This window comes from Lissotriton vulgaris, chromosome 10 (assembly GCF_964263255.1).
Source record: "Lissotriton vulgaris chromosome 10, aLisVul1.2, whole genome shotgun sequence".
NCBI classification, from domain to species: Eukaryota; Metazoa; Chordata; class Amphibia; order Caudata; family Salamandridae; genus Lissotriton; species Lissotriton vulgaris.
In genome coordinates this window covers 4743303-4759456 of record NC_141698.1, presented here as the reverse complement: position 1 = coordinate 4759456, position 16154 = coordinate 4743303, and the positions used below count along the sequence as shown (strand labels likewise).

General features: G+C 51.5%; 1 protein-coding gene across 1 annotated transcript in view; it reads right to left on the bottom strand.

Annotated features, from left to right (window-relative positions):
* Nucleotides 1-14335, bottom strand: part of SYP (synaptophysin) — a 123680-nt gene extending 109345 nt beyond the window's left edge. Inside the window, exon 1 of the mRNA XM_086940157.1 lies at nucleotides 14215-14335. Within this exon, the coding sequence (XP_086796283.1) occupies nucleotides 14215-14232 (18 nt within the window). The 5' untranslated portion in view covers nucleotides 14233-14335. The remainder of the gene's footprint in view (nucleotides 1-14214) is intronic.
* Nucleotides 14336-16154: the final 1819 nt, after the last annotated feature.

Sequence of the window (16154 nt, the reverse complement as noted above, 5' to 3'; positions counted from 1 at the left end):
AGCACATGGTGAACCCCACCACCATTCACTGTGCATTATAAACCGCACCACCAATCACAAAACAAGACAGAACCACAGCATCAATCACAGCACATGATAAACCCCACCACCAATGGCAGCTCCCACAAGATAAACCCCACCACCAATCACAGTGTATTATAAACCACACCATCAATCACAAAACAAGACAGAAGCAGGCCATCAATCACAACACATATTAAACCCCACCTCCAATCACAACACAAGACAGAACAAGGCCATCAATCACAGTGCATTATAAACCACACCACAAATCACAACACAAGACAGAACCAGGCCATGAATCACATCAGATGATAAACACCACCACCAACCACAGTGCATTATACACCGCACCATCAATCACAACACAAGACAGAAACAGGCCGTCAATCACAGCACGTGGTAAACCCCACCACCAATCAAAGCGCTTTATAAACCGCACCACCAATCACAACATAAGACAAAACAAGGCTATCAATCACAGAACATGATAAACCCCACCACCAATGGCAGCTCCCACAAGATAAACCCCACCACCAATCACAGTGTATTATAAACCACACCATCAATCACAAAGCAAGACAGAAGCAGGCCATCAATCACAACACATATTAAACCCCACCTCCAATCACAACACAAGACAGAACAAGGCCATCAATCACAGTGCATTATAAACCACACCACCAATCACAACATAAGACAAAACAAGGCTATCAATCACAGAACATGATAAACCCCACCACCAATGGCACCTCGCACAAGATAAACCCCACCACCATTCACAGTGCATTATAACCAACAACATCAATCACAACAGAAGACAGAACCAGGCCATCAATCACAACACATGATTAACCCCACCACCAATCACAACACAAGAGAGAACCAGGACATCAATCACAGCACATGATAAACCCACCAACCAATCACAACAAAAGACAGAACCAGGCCATCAATCACAGCACATGATAAACCCACCCACCAATCAGAACACAAGACAAAACTAGGCCATCAATCACAGCACATGATAAGCCCCACCACCAATCAGAACACAAGACAGAACCAGGCCATCAATCAAAGCACATGATAAACCCCACCACCAAAAACACCACAAGACAGAACCAGGCCATCACTCACAACACATGATAAACCCCACCACATATCACAGTGCATTATAAACCACACCACCAATCACAACCTAAGACAGAACCAGGACATCAATCACAGCACATGATAAACCCCACCACCAATCACAGTGCATTATAAACCGCACCATCAATCACAACAAAAGACAGAAGGAGGCCATCAATCATAGCACATGATAACCTCCACCACCAATCACAACACAAGACAGAACCAGGACATCAATCACAGCACATGATAAACCCCACCACCAATCACAGTGCATTATAAACCACACCACCAATCACAACACAAGACAGAACCAGGACATCAATCACAGCACATGATAAACCCCACCACCAATCACAGTGCATTATGAATGGCACCATCAATCACAACACAAGACAGAACCAGGCCATCAATCACAGCACATGATAAACCCCCCACCAATCACAGTGCATTCTAAACCCCACCAGCAATAACAACACAAGACAGAACCAGGCCATCAATCACAACACACAATAAACCCCACCACCAATCATGGTGTATTATAAACTGCACCATCAATCACAACACAAGACAGAACTAGGCAATCAATCACAGCACATGATAAACCCCACCACCAATCACAACACAAGACAGAACCAGGCCATCAATCACATCACATGATAAACCACACCACCAATGTCAGCTCACACAAGATAAACCCCACCACCAATCACGGTGCAATATAAACCGCACCATCAATCACAACACAAGACAGAACCAGGACATCAATCACAGGACATGATAAACCCCACCCCAATCACAGTGCATTATGAATGGCACCATCAATCACAACACAAGACAGAACCAGGCCATCAATCAAAGCACATGATAAACACCACCACCAATCACAGTGCATTATAAACCGCACAATCAATTACAACACAAGACAGAACAAAGCCATCAAACACAGCACATGGTAAAACCCACCACCAATCACAGCGCATTATAAACCACACCAACAATCACAACCCAAGACAGAACCAGGCCATCAATCAAAGCACATGATAAACCCACTAAGCATGGGCGAATTTTGCGAATCTGGCGTTCGCGAATTTTGCGAATTTGCGAACTCGCAATCCGCAAAATCTGCGAATTCTCGCAAATTTGCGGATTTTTTTTTTTGTGTTTGCAAGGATTTCTGCCAGTTCGCAAGGATTTCTGACAGTTCGTGAGGGTTTTGTAACAGTTCGCAATCGCGAACTTACATGTCGGCTCGCAACTGTCACGATTATGTTGTTTCTACGTCTGGTTCATCATCATAGGTTCCCAGCACCCTCTGTTTCACCCCTGCCACCCTCTGTTTTACCCATGCCACCCTCTGGTACATCAATGCCTTATGCCACCCTCTGGTTCATCATCACTGTAGATTATGCGGGGAAAAAGCAAGCACACCTGCCTGCTTCAACTGACATGATTTAATCTGGGGTTGATTTATTAATGTGTCACTGTTTTAAAATTCCAGTCTGGCACCTGCATCCTTATCTGTAATTTGCTTTCTGTTGCAGTGCAATTTTTTTTTCAGGACCTTTGTGGCCTACTTGTAGCTATTCTATGAGCCTGCTGTGAGGGTCAGAGCAGGGTCATACAATTGTTGCAACTAGCAACTGAACAATTGTTGCAACTAGCAACTGAACTTTGGAGGGGCCCTTGTCAGGAAGCACTACAGGGAACTGTTACTAATGATGAGTTTGAACTTTTGAACCTGCTTTCACTTTTGCAAAACTCGTTTTTCTGCAGAGCAGCATTACAGCAACTTTAATGCCCCACCAAGCTTATATGAGAAAGTTGATTTCTAATCCAAAAGTTATCCAAAGAAAATCAAAAGGCCTCAAATCTAAAAAAGTGCAGGCAAATGTCAACCTGAGGAGTTATTCTGATAAAAATAATCATTTTCAGAAGGTCTATGCTGCTTGCTAGTAGATTTCTTGTGCGGAATTGCAATTTTTGTAATTTCGCGAGTGCGAGATTGTTGCTGCCCGCCGCACCTACATGTTCGCAATTGCGAACTTACACCGCAAAGAAAAAAAATCCGCTGCGTGCGAATTTGCGGATTTTGTGGGAAATTAGCGAATCTCGCGGATTGCGAATTTACCCAAAATCCGCAAAATCCGCGAGCGTAACGGATTTTCCGCCCATGCTTCCACCCACCAATCAGAACACAAGACAGAACCAGGCCATCAATCACAGCACATGATAAACCCCACCACCAATAACACCACAAGACAGAACCAGGCCATCAATCACATCAGATGATAAACACCACCACCAATCACAGTCCATTATAAACCACACCAACAATCACAATCCAAGACAGAACCAGGCCATCAATCACAGCACATGATAAACCCCACCAGCAATAACAACACAAGACAGAACCAGGTCATCAATCACAACACACGATAAACCCCACCACCAATCATGGTGTATTATAAACTGCACCATCAATCACAACACAAGATAGAACTAGGCAATCAATCACAGCACATGATAAACCCCACCACCAATCACAACACAAGACAGAACCAGGACATCAATCACAGCACATGATAAACCCCACCACCAATCATAGTGCATTGTAAACCGCACCATCAATCACAACACAAGACAGAACCAGGACATCAATCACAGCACATGATAAACCCCACCACCAATCACAGTGCATTATGAATGGCACCATCAATCACAACACAAGACAGAACCAGGCCATCAATCACAGCACATGATAAACCCCACCACCAATCATGGTGTATTATAAACTGCACCATCAATCACAACACAAGACAGAACTAGGCAATCAATCACAGCACATGATAAACCCCACCACCAATCACAACACAAGACTGAACCAGGCCATCAATCACATCACATGATAAACCCCACCACCAATGGCAGCTCACACAAGATAAACCCCACCACCAATCATAGTGCATTAACCGCACCATCAATCACAACACAAGACAGAACTAGGATATCAATCACAGCACATGATAAACCGCACCACCAATCACAGTGCATTATGAATGGCACCATCAATCACAACACAAGACAGAACCAGGCCATCAATCACAGCACATGATAAACCCCACCACCAATCACAGTGCATTATAAACTGCACCACAAATCACAACACAAGACAGAACCAGGTCATCAATCACTTCAGATGATAAAAACCACCACCAATCACAGTGCATTATAAACCGCACAATCAATTACAACACAAGACAGAACAAAGCCATCAAACACAGCACATGGTAAACCCCACCACCAATCACAGCGCATTATAAACCGCACCTACAATCACAACCCAAGACAGAACCAGGCCATCAATCAAAGCTCCATGATAAACCCACCCACCAATCAGAACACAAGACAGAACCAGGCCATCAATCACAGCACATGATAAGCCCCACCACCAATCAGAACACAAGACAGAACCAGGCCATCAATCAACGCACATGATAAACCCCACCACCAATAACACCACAAGACAGAACCAGGCCATCACTCACAACACACGATAAACCCCACCACCAATCACAGTGCATTATAAACCACACCAACAATCACAATCCAAGACAGAACCAGGCCATCAATCACAGCACATGATAAACCCCACCAGCAATAACAACACAAGACAGAACCAGGTCATCAATCACAACACACGATAAACCCCACCACCAATCATGGTGTATTATAAACTGCACCATCAATCACAACACAAGATAGAACTAGGCAATCAATCACAGCACATGATAAACCCCACCACCAATCACAACACAAGACAGAACCAGGACATCAATCACAGCACATGATAAACCCCACCACCAATCATAGTGCATTGTAAACCGCACCATCAATCACAACACAAGACAGAACCAGGACATCAATCACAGCACATGATAAACCCCACCACCAATCACAGTGCATTATGAATGGCACCATCAATCACAACACAAGACAGAACCAGGCCATCAATCACAGCACATGATAAACCCCACCACCAATCATGGTGTATTATAAACTGCACCATCAATCACAACACAAGACAGAACTAGGCAATCAATCACAGCACATGATAAACCCCACCACCAATCACAACACAAGACTGAACCAGGCCATCAATCACATCACATGATAAACCCCACCACCAATGGCAGCTCACACAAGATAAACCCCACCACCAATCATAGTGCATTAACCGCACCATCAATCACAACACAAGACAGAACTAGGATATCAATCACAGCACATGATAAACCGCACCACCAATCACAGTGCATTATGAATGGCACCATCAATCACAACACAATACAGAACCAGGCCATCAATCACAGCACATGATAAACCCCACCACCAATCACAGTGCATTATAAACTGCACCACAAATCACAACACAAGACAGAACCAGGTCATCAATCACTTCAGATGATAAAAACCACCACCAATCACAGTGCATTATAAACCGCACAATCAATTACAACACAAGACAGAACAAAGCCATCAAACACAGCACATGGTAAACCCCACCACCAATCACAGCGCATTATAAACCGCACCTACAATCACAACCCAAGACAGAACCAGGCCATCAATCAAAGCTCCATGATAAACCCACCCACCAATCAGAACACAAGACAGAACCAGGCCATCAATCACAGCACATGATAAGCCCCACCACCAATCAGAACACAAGACAGAACCAGGCCATCAATCAACGCACATGATAAACCCCACCACCAATAACACCACAAGACAGAACCAGGCCATCACTCACAACACACGATAAACCCCACCACCAATCACAGTGCATTATAAATCGCACCATCAGTCACAACAAAAGACAGAACGAGGCCATCAATCAGAGCACATGATAAACCCCACCCCCAATCACAACACAAGACAAAACCAGAACATCAATCACAGCACATGATAAACCCCACCCCCAATCACAACACAAGACCGAACCAGACCATCAATCACAGTGCATTATAAACAGCACCACCAATCACAGCACAAGACAGAATCAGGCCATCAATCACAGCACAGGATAAACCCCACCACCAATAGCAGCTCGCACAAGATAAATCCCACCACCAGTCACTGTGCATGATAAACCGCACGATCAATCACAACACAACACCGAACCAGGCCATTAATCCCAGCACATGATGAACCCCACCACCAATCACAATACAAGACACACCCTGGCCTTCAATCACAATACATGATAAACCCCACCACCAATCATAACATTAGACAGAACCTGGCCATCAATCACAGCACTTAAAAAACCAACCCAACAATCACAACAAAAGACAGAACCAGGCCATCAATCACAACACATGATAAACCCAACCACCAATCACAGTGTATTATAAACCGCACCATCAATCACAACCCAAGACAGAACCAGGACATCAATCACATCACATGAAAAACACCACCACCAATCACAGTGCATTATAAACCGCACCATCAATCACAACCCAAGACAGAACCTGGTCATCAATCACAGCACATGATAAACACCACCACCAATCACAGTGCATTATAAACTGCACCATCATTCACAACACAAGACAGAACCAGGCCGTCAATCACAGGACATGATAAAGACCCCCACCAATCACAACGCAAGACAGAACCAGTCCATAAATCACAGCACATGATAAAACCCACCACCAATCATAATACAAGACAGAACCAGGACATCAATCACAGCACATGATAAACCCCACCACCAATCACAGTGCATTATAAACCACACCACCAATCACAACACAAGACAGAATCAGGCCATCAATCACAGCACATGATAAACCCCAACACCAATGGCAGCTCGCACAAGATAAATCCAGCCACTAGTCACAGTGCATTATAAACCGCAAAATCAATCACAACACAACACAGGACCAGGCCATCAATCACAGCACATGATAAACCCCACCACCAATAACAACACAAGACAGAATCAGGCCATCATTCACAGCACATGATAAACAGCACCACCAATCACAGTGCATTCTAAACCGCACCATCAATCACAACACAAGACAGTACCAGGGCATCAATCACAGCTCATGATAAAGACCACCACCAATCACAACACAAGACAAAACCAGGCCATCATTCACATCAACTGATAAACCCCACCACCAATCACAGTGCATTATAAACCGCACCATCAATCACAACACAAGACAGAACCAGGCCATCAATCACAGCACATGATAAACCCCACCACCAATGGCAGCTCGCAGAAGATAAACCACATCACCAATCATAGTGCATTAACCGCACCATCAATCACAACACAAGACAGTACCAGGGCATCAATCACAGCACATGATAAAGACCACCACCAATCATAACACAAGACAAAACCAGGCCATCATTCACATCAACTGATAAACCCCATCACCAATCACAGTGCATTATAAACCGCACCATCAATCACAACACAAGACAGAACCAGGCCATCAATCACAGCACATGATAAACCCCACCACCAATGGCAGCTTGCAGAAGATAAACCCCATCACCAATCACAGTGCATTATAAACCGCACCATCAATCACAACACAAGACAGTATCAGGCCATCAATCACAGCACATGATAAACCCCACCACCCATCACAACACAAGACAGAACGAGGACATGAATCACAGCACGTGATAAACCCCACCACCAATGGCAGTTCACACAAGATAAACCCCACCACCAATCACAGTGCATTATAAACCACAGCACTAATCACAACACAAGACAAAACCGGGACATCAATCACAGAACATGATAAACCCACCCACCAGCAATCACTGTGCATTATAAACCGTACCACAAATCACAACACAAGACAGGACCAAGCCATCAATCACAGCACATGATAAACACCACCACCAATCACAACACAAGACAGAACCAGGCCATCAATCACAGCACATGATAAAGACTACCCTCAATCACAACATAAGACAGATGTAGGCCATCAATCACAGCACATGATTAACCCCACCACCAATCACAGTGTATTATAAACCGCACCATCAATCACAACCCAAGACAGAACCAGGACATCAATCACATCACATGAAAAACACCACCACCAATCACAGTGCATTATAAACCGCACCATCAATCACAACCCAAGACAGAACCTGGACATCAATCACAGCACATGATAAACACCACCACCAATCACAGTGCATTATAAACCACACCATCATTCACAACACAAGACAGAACCAGGCCGTCAATCACAGCACATGATAAAGATCCCTCCCAATCACAACACAAGACAGAACCAGTCCATAAATCACAGCACATGATAAAACCCTCCACCAATCATAATCCAAGACAGAACCAGGCCATCAATCACAGCACATGATAAACACCACCACCAATCACAGTGCATTATGAATGGCTCCATCAATCACAACACAAGACAGAACCAGGACATCAATCTCAACAGAATATGAATCCCACCACCAATCCCGGCAGAAGGCAGACCCCTGCCCCCAATCCTAGCACACTATAGGCCTCCATCTTGAGCCACAGCCTGCGTCAGGCTCCTCTTAACCACATCACACGAGCCGACCCCATCCCGAGTATCAGACCGACGTCCACCCTGAATCTCACCACAGCACCAGCCCCACCGCACAGACCCGACCGCCAGGCCTACACCAGAGCTGGCCGCCCTTCATTTACCCCTGAGGCTGGAGACAGAGAGGGGCCTTTGCACCACTGCCCGTGTGCTGGGCACCTCTCTCGTGTCCCCCCCCCCCCCCACCTCCCCGGGCATGTCTGACCCCTCCCCTTTCTTTTGGGGCATCTCTCGTGATCCTCCCCCCCATGTCTGATCTCCCCCTCCCCCTTCCTCGGAGCCATGGCGTGTCATGTGCTTGGCAGGCAGCGACTCTTCCTGCTGTAGTGTCCGTGGCCCTGGGGGTCTGAGCTGATGAGTCCCTGCTGCAGCGAGCTGCTCGGCCCTGCTGCAACCAGCCGACGACCCCCAGCGGCAGGGGGCTGACGAGGCCACACTGCAACCAGCCAACGAGCCCCTGATGCAGCAAACTGAAGAACCATCGCTGCAGCGAGCTGCTCGGCCCTGCTGCAAGGGGCTGGTGAGTCCACACTGCAACCCGCTGTTTTGCACTTGAAGTCGAGAGGTGATGAGCCCTGCTGCAACCTGCCGATGGTGCAGCAAACTGAAGAGTCATGGCTGCAGTGAGCCCCTACTGCACCGCCCTGGTGAGTCCCTCCGACTGCACTCAGCAGCTCGGGCCTGGCTGCAGTGCGATCCTGAGAGCCCCTGCTGTTCTGAGGTGGAGACCCTGCAACAGGCTGCAGGGAGCTGACGGGGCCCTGGTGCAGTGAAAGGACGAGGCCCTGGTGCAGTGAAAGGACGAGACCCTGGTGCAGTGAGCTGACGAGGCCCTGGTGCAGTGAAAGGACGAGGCCCTGGTGCAGGGAGCTGACGAGGCCCTGGTGCAGTGAAAGGACGAGGCCCTGGTGCAGGGAGCTGACGAGGCCCTGGTGCAGTGAAAGGACGAGGCTCTGATGCAGTGAGACGACGAGGCCTTGATGCAGTGAAAGGACGAGGCCCTGGTGCAGTGAAAGGACGAGGCCCTGATGCAGTGAAAGGACGAGGCCCTGATGCAGTGAAAGGACGGGGCCCTGGTGCAGGGAGCTGACGAGGCCCTGGTGCAGTGAAAGGACGAGGCCCTGGTGCAGTGAAAGGACGAGGCCCTGATGCAGTGAAAGGACGAGGCCCTGGTGCAGTGAAAGGACGAGACCCTGGTGCAGTGAAATGACGAGGCCCTGATGCAGTGAGAAGGTGAGACACTGCTGCAGGGAGCTGAGGAGACACTGCTGCAGGGAGCTGACGAGGCCCTGATGCAGTGCAAGGACGAGGCCCTGGTGCAGTGAGACGACGAGGCCCTGATGCAGTGAAAGGACGAGGCCCTGAGCAGTGAAAGGACGAGGCCCTGATGCAGTGAAAGGACGAGGCCCTGATGCAGTGAGACGATGAGACACTGCTGCAGGGAGCTGAGGAGACACTGCTGCAGGGAGCTGACGAGGCCCTGGTGCAGTGAGACCACGAGGCCCTGATGCAGTGCAAGGACGAGGCCCTGATGCAGTGAGACGATGAGACACTGCTGCAGGGAGCTGAGGAGACACTGCTGCAGGGAGCTGAGGAGACACTGCTGCAGGGAGCTGACGAGGCCCTGATGCAGTGCAAGGACGAGGCCCTGGTGCAGTGAGACGACGAGGCCCTGATGCAGTGAAAGGACGAGGCCCTGATGCAGTGAAAGGACGAGGCCCTGATGCAGTGAAAGGACGAGGCCCTGATGCAGTGAAAGGACGAGGCCCTGATGCAGTGAAATGACGAGGCCCTGATGCAGTGAAATGACGAGGCCCTGATGCAGTGAAAGGACGAGGCCCTGATGCAGTGAAATGACGAGGCCCTGAGGCAGTGAGACGACGAGACACTGCTGCGGTGAGCTGACGAGACACTGCTGCAGGGAGCTGAGGAGACACTGCTGCAGGGAGCTGACGAGGCCCTGGTGCAGTGAGACCACGAGGCCCTGATGCAGTGCAAGGACGAGGCCCTGGTGCAGTGAGATGACGAGGCCCTGATGCAGCGAGCTGATGATGATGGGCCATCTATGCAGACCAGCCCAGAATGCAGCGAGCTGATGATACCCTGAGCTGATGAGCTCCTTTTGCAGTGAACTGATGAATCTCATCTCCAGTGAGCTCGAGCCCTCAGTGCTGTGAGATAGCGCCTTGAAGCAAGGCAGAGACCCCCCCACAGCTGGGTGCCCCGGCTGTAATGAGCTGAGCAGCCCCCGCTGCAGGGAGTGGGCCCCCCACCCCTGACTGCTGAGCACCCTGCAGTGACATGCAGTCTCTGTTCCTAGACCCCCCTGCGTGAGGCAACAGCCACTGCTTCAGGGAGGTGGTGAACAGCTCCAGGAGGGGTCTGATGCCCCCCTACCCCACCGCAGCTGAACCCCCTAAAGGCTGTGCCTCCCTGGCCGTGAGCCCGCCGTGCCCACGGCCCTCTCCTGAAGGGCCTCTGGGTCGTTTTCTTGCCCGCAATTTAGTCATCCCTGCCGCAGGGTCTGGCTTCCCTGCAGCATAATCCCAGTGGCCCCAGGGACAGACGCTGGGTCTGGATGCCAGGCCACAGGCCTCCCTTTACCCATCACCCATCACCCATGCTGAACACCAGGCTCAAGCGCTCTCTGTGCCTCTGTCTCTGGTGCTGAACACCAGGCTCAAGCGCTCTCTGTGCCCCTGTCTCTGGCGTTGAATGTCCCCTCCATGTGCACCCTGTCTCTGGCGTTGAATGTCCCCTCCTGCCCTCCATGTGCCTCTGTCTCTGGTGCTGAATGTCCCCTCCATGTGCACCCTGTCTCTGGTGCTGAATGTCCCCTCCATGTGCCTCTCTCCATGGTGCTGAATGCCCCCTCCACGTGCACCCTGTCTCTGGTGCTGAATGTCCCCTCCATGTGCCTCTGTCTCTGGTGCTGAATGTCCCCTCCTACCCTCCATGTGCCTCTGTCTCTGGTGCTGAATGTCCCCTACTGCCCTCCATGTGCCTCTGTCTCTGGTGCTGAATGTCCCCTCCATGTGCACCCTGTCTCTGGTGCTGAATGTCCCCTCCATGTGCCTCTGTCTCTGGTGCTGAATGTCCCCTCCATGTGCCTCTGTCTCTGGTGCTGAATGTCCCCTCCATGTGCACCCTGTCTCTGGTGCTGAATGTCCCCTCCATGTGCCTCTGTCTCTGGTGCTGAATGTCCCCTCCATGTGCCTCTGTCTCTGGTGCTGAATGTCCACTCCATGTGCCTCTGTCCATGGTGCTGAATGTCCCCACCATGTGCACCCTGTCTCTGGTGCTGAATGTCCCCTCCATGTCCCTCTCTCCATGGTGCTGAATGTCCCCTCCACGTGCACCCTGTCTCTGGTGCTGAATGTCCCCTCCATGTGCCTCTGTCTCTGGTGCTGAATGTCCCCTCCTACCCTCCATGTGCCTCTGTCTCTGGTGCTGAATGTCCCCTACTGCCCTCCATGTGCCTCTGTCTCTGGTGCTGAATGTCCCCTCCATGTGCCTCTGTCTCTGGTGCTGAATGTCCCCTCCATGTGCCTCTGTCTCTGGTGCTGAATATCCCCTCCATGTGCCTCTATCTCTGGTGCTAAATGTCCCCTCCATGTGCCTCTGTCCATGGTGCTGAATGTCCCCTCATGTGTCTCTGTCTCTGGTGCTGAATGTCCCCTCCATGTGCCCCTGTCCCTGGTGCTGAATGTCCCCTCATGTGCCTCTGTCTCTGGTGCTGAATGTCCCCTCCATGTGCACCCTGTCTCTGGTGCTGAATGTCCCCTCCATGTGCCTCTGTCTCTGGTGCTGAATGTCCCCTCCTACCCTCCATGTGCCTCTGTCTCTGGTGCTGAATGTCCCCTCCTGCCCTCCATGTGCCTCTGTCTCTGGTGCTGAATGTCCCCTCCATGTGCACCCTGTCTCTGGTGCTGAATGTCCCCTCCATGTGCCTCTGTCTCTGGTGCTGAATGTCCCCTCCATGTGCCTCTGTCTCTGGTGCTGAATGTCCCCTCCATGTGCCTCTGTCCATGGTGCTGAATGTCCCCTCCATGTGCACCCTGTCTCTGGTGCTGAATGTCCCCTCATGTGCCCCTGTCTCTGGTGCTGAATGTCCCCTCCATCTGCCCCTGTCTCTGGTGCTGAATGTCCCCTCCATGTGCCCCTGTCTCTGGTGCTGAATGTACCCTCCATGTGCCTCTATCTCTGGTGCTAAATGTCCCCTCCATGTGCCTCTGTCCATGGTGCTGAATGTCCCCTCATGTGTCTCTGTCTCTGGTGCTGAATGTCCCCTCATGTGCCTCTGTCTCTGGTTCTGAATGTCCCCTCCATGTGCCTCTGTCCATGGTGCTGAATGTCCCCTCCATGTGCCTCTGTCTCCGGTGCTGAATGTCCACTCCATGTGCCTCTGTCTCTGGTGCTGAATTCCCCCCTCCTGCCCTCCCCGTGGCCCCCTCCCTGTGGTGAATGCCCCCCTCCTGCCCTCCCTGTGGCCCCCCTCCTGCCCTCCCTGTGGCCCCCCTCCCTGTGGTGAATGCCCCTGCTGTCTTCCCTGTGCCTCTGGTGCTGAATGCCCGGCTGCACTCCCCCCCCATCAGACACATAGCGACCCCCCCCCAGTAATATCTGGAGATTGGTGCGACCCTACCTGTGCCCCCCCCCCCTAAACACGTCTCATTCGAATTCAGGGTCTGTCGCACCTCTGCTGCCCCCCAACTTCACCCTGGACCCGCGGCTCTTCGCTCTTCACCCCCCCCCCCCCCAGACCTCATGTCCTACAGCCCCCCCGCCCACCCATCCTTCGTGGACGGTGAGGGTGCATTACCAGAGCTGCCCCTGGTGACCCCCCCCCCCCCCCCAAGAGATTACCCCCCGCCTGGGTCGTCCCTCTGGGCGTCGGGGCTCTGTCCCGGCCCGACCCCCCCCCCCCCCCCCTCCGCCTCCCCCCCACACACACCTCGACGAGGAGCGATTCACCGCAGCCCTCGCACCAGGGTCATTTTAACCACCCCGCCCCCCCCCACCCCTCTTCACCCTCCTGCCCCTTCTCCACCCTCCGGCACCTCCTGTCTCACCTCATCTTACACCTTCCTGCCCCACCCTACCCCAGTGCACCCTCCTGTTCCCCACCTCTTTTTCACCCTCATGCACCTCCTGTTTCATCCCCTTTTACCCCCTCCTGCCCCACCCGACCCCCACTGCACCTTCCAGTTCCCTCCCCTCCCCCTCTTACCCCCTCCTGCCCCGCCCTACCCCCATGGCACCCACTGCCATCTCTCTGGCTCCCTTTTGCCCCATCCCCAACCTGTCGTTCCATCCCGCCCCCGCCCCCCCGCATGGCCCCCCTGCCCCCCACTACCCTTCCCTCCTGCCCCCAGCCCACTCCTGCCCCCAGCCCCCTCTCCTGCCCCCGGCCCCTCACCTGGTTCAGCACATCCATGTCTGCTGTGGAATGGGTGAAGGCAGCACTGCGGGGGCGGAGGGGGGGCTTATCTGCAGCAGCCGGAGAGGAGGAGGAGGTGAGACTGAGGATGGAGGGGGGGCTCAGGAGGGAGGGGGGGGGGGGCTGAGGAGGGAGAGATCCGCCGCTCCGGCTGCCCACGTCACAGGGAGGGGGCGGGGGGAGGACACCATCTTGGTGACTGGCAGAGGGATGGAGACGTGGAAAATGGAGGACACTGAGCGGGGGGGAGGGGGGGGGGCAGATCAACAAAAAATGTGGGGGGGGGGCACCCTGAGAATCCCGAGCAAAGGACGGGTGGTCATGTGTGCTCTACGTGTGTATGTGCGTCCGTGAGGGGGGGGCGGTGTGTGTAGGCAGGGCTGGATTCGTGCCTAGGGTGCGTGTTTGAGACAAATATATGCCCGAGTGGCCCGTGAGCGTGTACAGATGTGTGTGCACGTGCCGGCTCCTTTATTTGTAGGAGTCTGCGAGTGTGTGGATGGGGCGTGTGTCTGTAGTGCCGCGTGTACAGAGGTGCGAGGATGGATCTGAAGGGTGTGTGCTTCCGATATGATGTGTGTGTCATTGTGGGATATGGTGTGTGTGTCTGTGTGTGTACGCACGTGTTCGAGGTTGGATCTGAAGGGATCTATTCCTCTGCTTTAATGTATGTGACATGTGTGTGATCTGTGTGCACACGTGAGCTCCTGGGTCTGAGGGTGATTCTGAGGGGTGCATGCTTCTGATTTTATTATTTTATTTTATAGTTTTATAGCGCGCGAACCAGGCCCGTGAGGGTGTCAGAGCGCTTTACAGGATAAAGGGTGGTGCACAAAGCAAGGGAAGGGTCATTGGGACAGACAGGGATACAGAGTGCAAGGAAGCGCGCAGTCTAAAGTCCCGGCTACATGTGGGACAGAAATTCAAATAGGTAGATACATTGCAAAAGAAGGCACTAGGTCTCAACTCTTGGGGGAATGCCCAGGAGTCCATAGAAAGATAATAATGTGACGCGTTCATTAGACGAGGTATTCACCCATTAAGAAGGTTTTGGTCGCCTTCTTAACGTGTGCCGAGGACGGGAGTCTTCTGAGGGCGGGTGGGAGGGAGTCCCGGATCCTTGGCGCAGCCCAGGTGAAGGCCCGATTGTAGGTTTTTTTCTTCCGGAAGAGTGCAGGTTTCAGCAGAAGGTCTTTGGCAGAACGGGAGTTTCTGGAACCTCCTGATTCCACGAGTTTTTGTGCCAGGAATGTAGTGGAGTTGTTATAAAGAGCTTTGTGAATAATGCAGGCCAGTTTAAATTGGATTCTGGCCTCTAGGGGAAGCCAGTTCAGCGCTTTGAGATGGGGAGAGATGTGGTGGAGTTTCTTTGAGCCGGTTTGTAGTCTGGCGGCGGTGTTGACGCAGGCTTTCAATGGGGCCAGCCAGAGACTCTTGGGTAGCCCTGCAAGAGTAGTGTGCATATGGTAGAAGATATTGGCACCACGTAGAACCTCGGTGAGGGGTTCAAGGTAAAGGTTGAAGAGGGTAGGGGAGAGGGTTGATCCTTGGGGGACTCCAACCGTGACCGGAGAAGGGGCGGAAAGATTACCATTGATGAGGACTCTCTGTGTGCGGTTTTGGAGGAAGGATCTAAACCCGTCAAGGACGGAGCCCTCCAACCCCATCCTGCGTTTGAGGCGTGCAAGGAGAAATTGATGGTCAACCGTGTCAAAGGCGGAGGAAAGGTCTAGGAGGAGTAGCAGACAGGTTTTGCGTTGGTCGAGGGCTTGGAGACCGTCATCTACAATGTGGAGGAGGCTGGTTTCCGTGCTGTGTCCCGATCTGAACCCAGATTGGAAGTTATCTAACAGGTGACATTTGTTGATCTGTGGGCTCAGTTGCTGTTGCACACATTTTCCAGAACTTTGGCTCGGAGT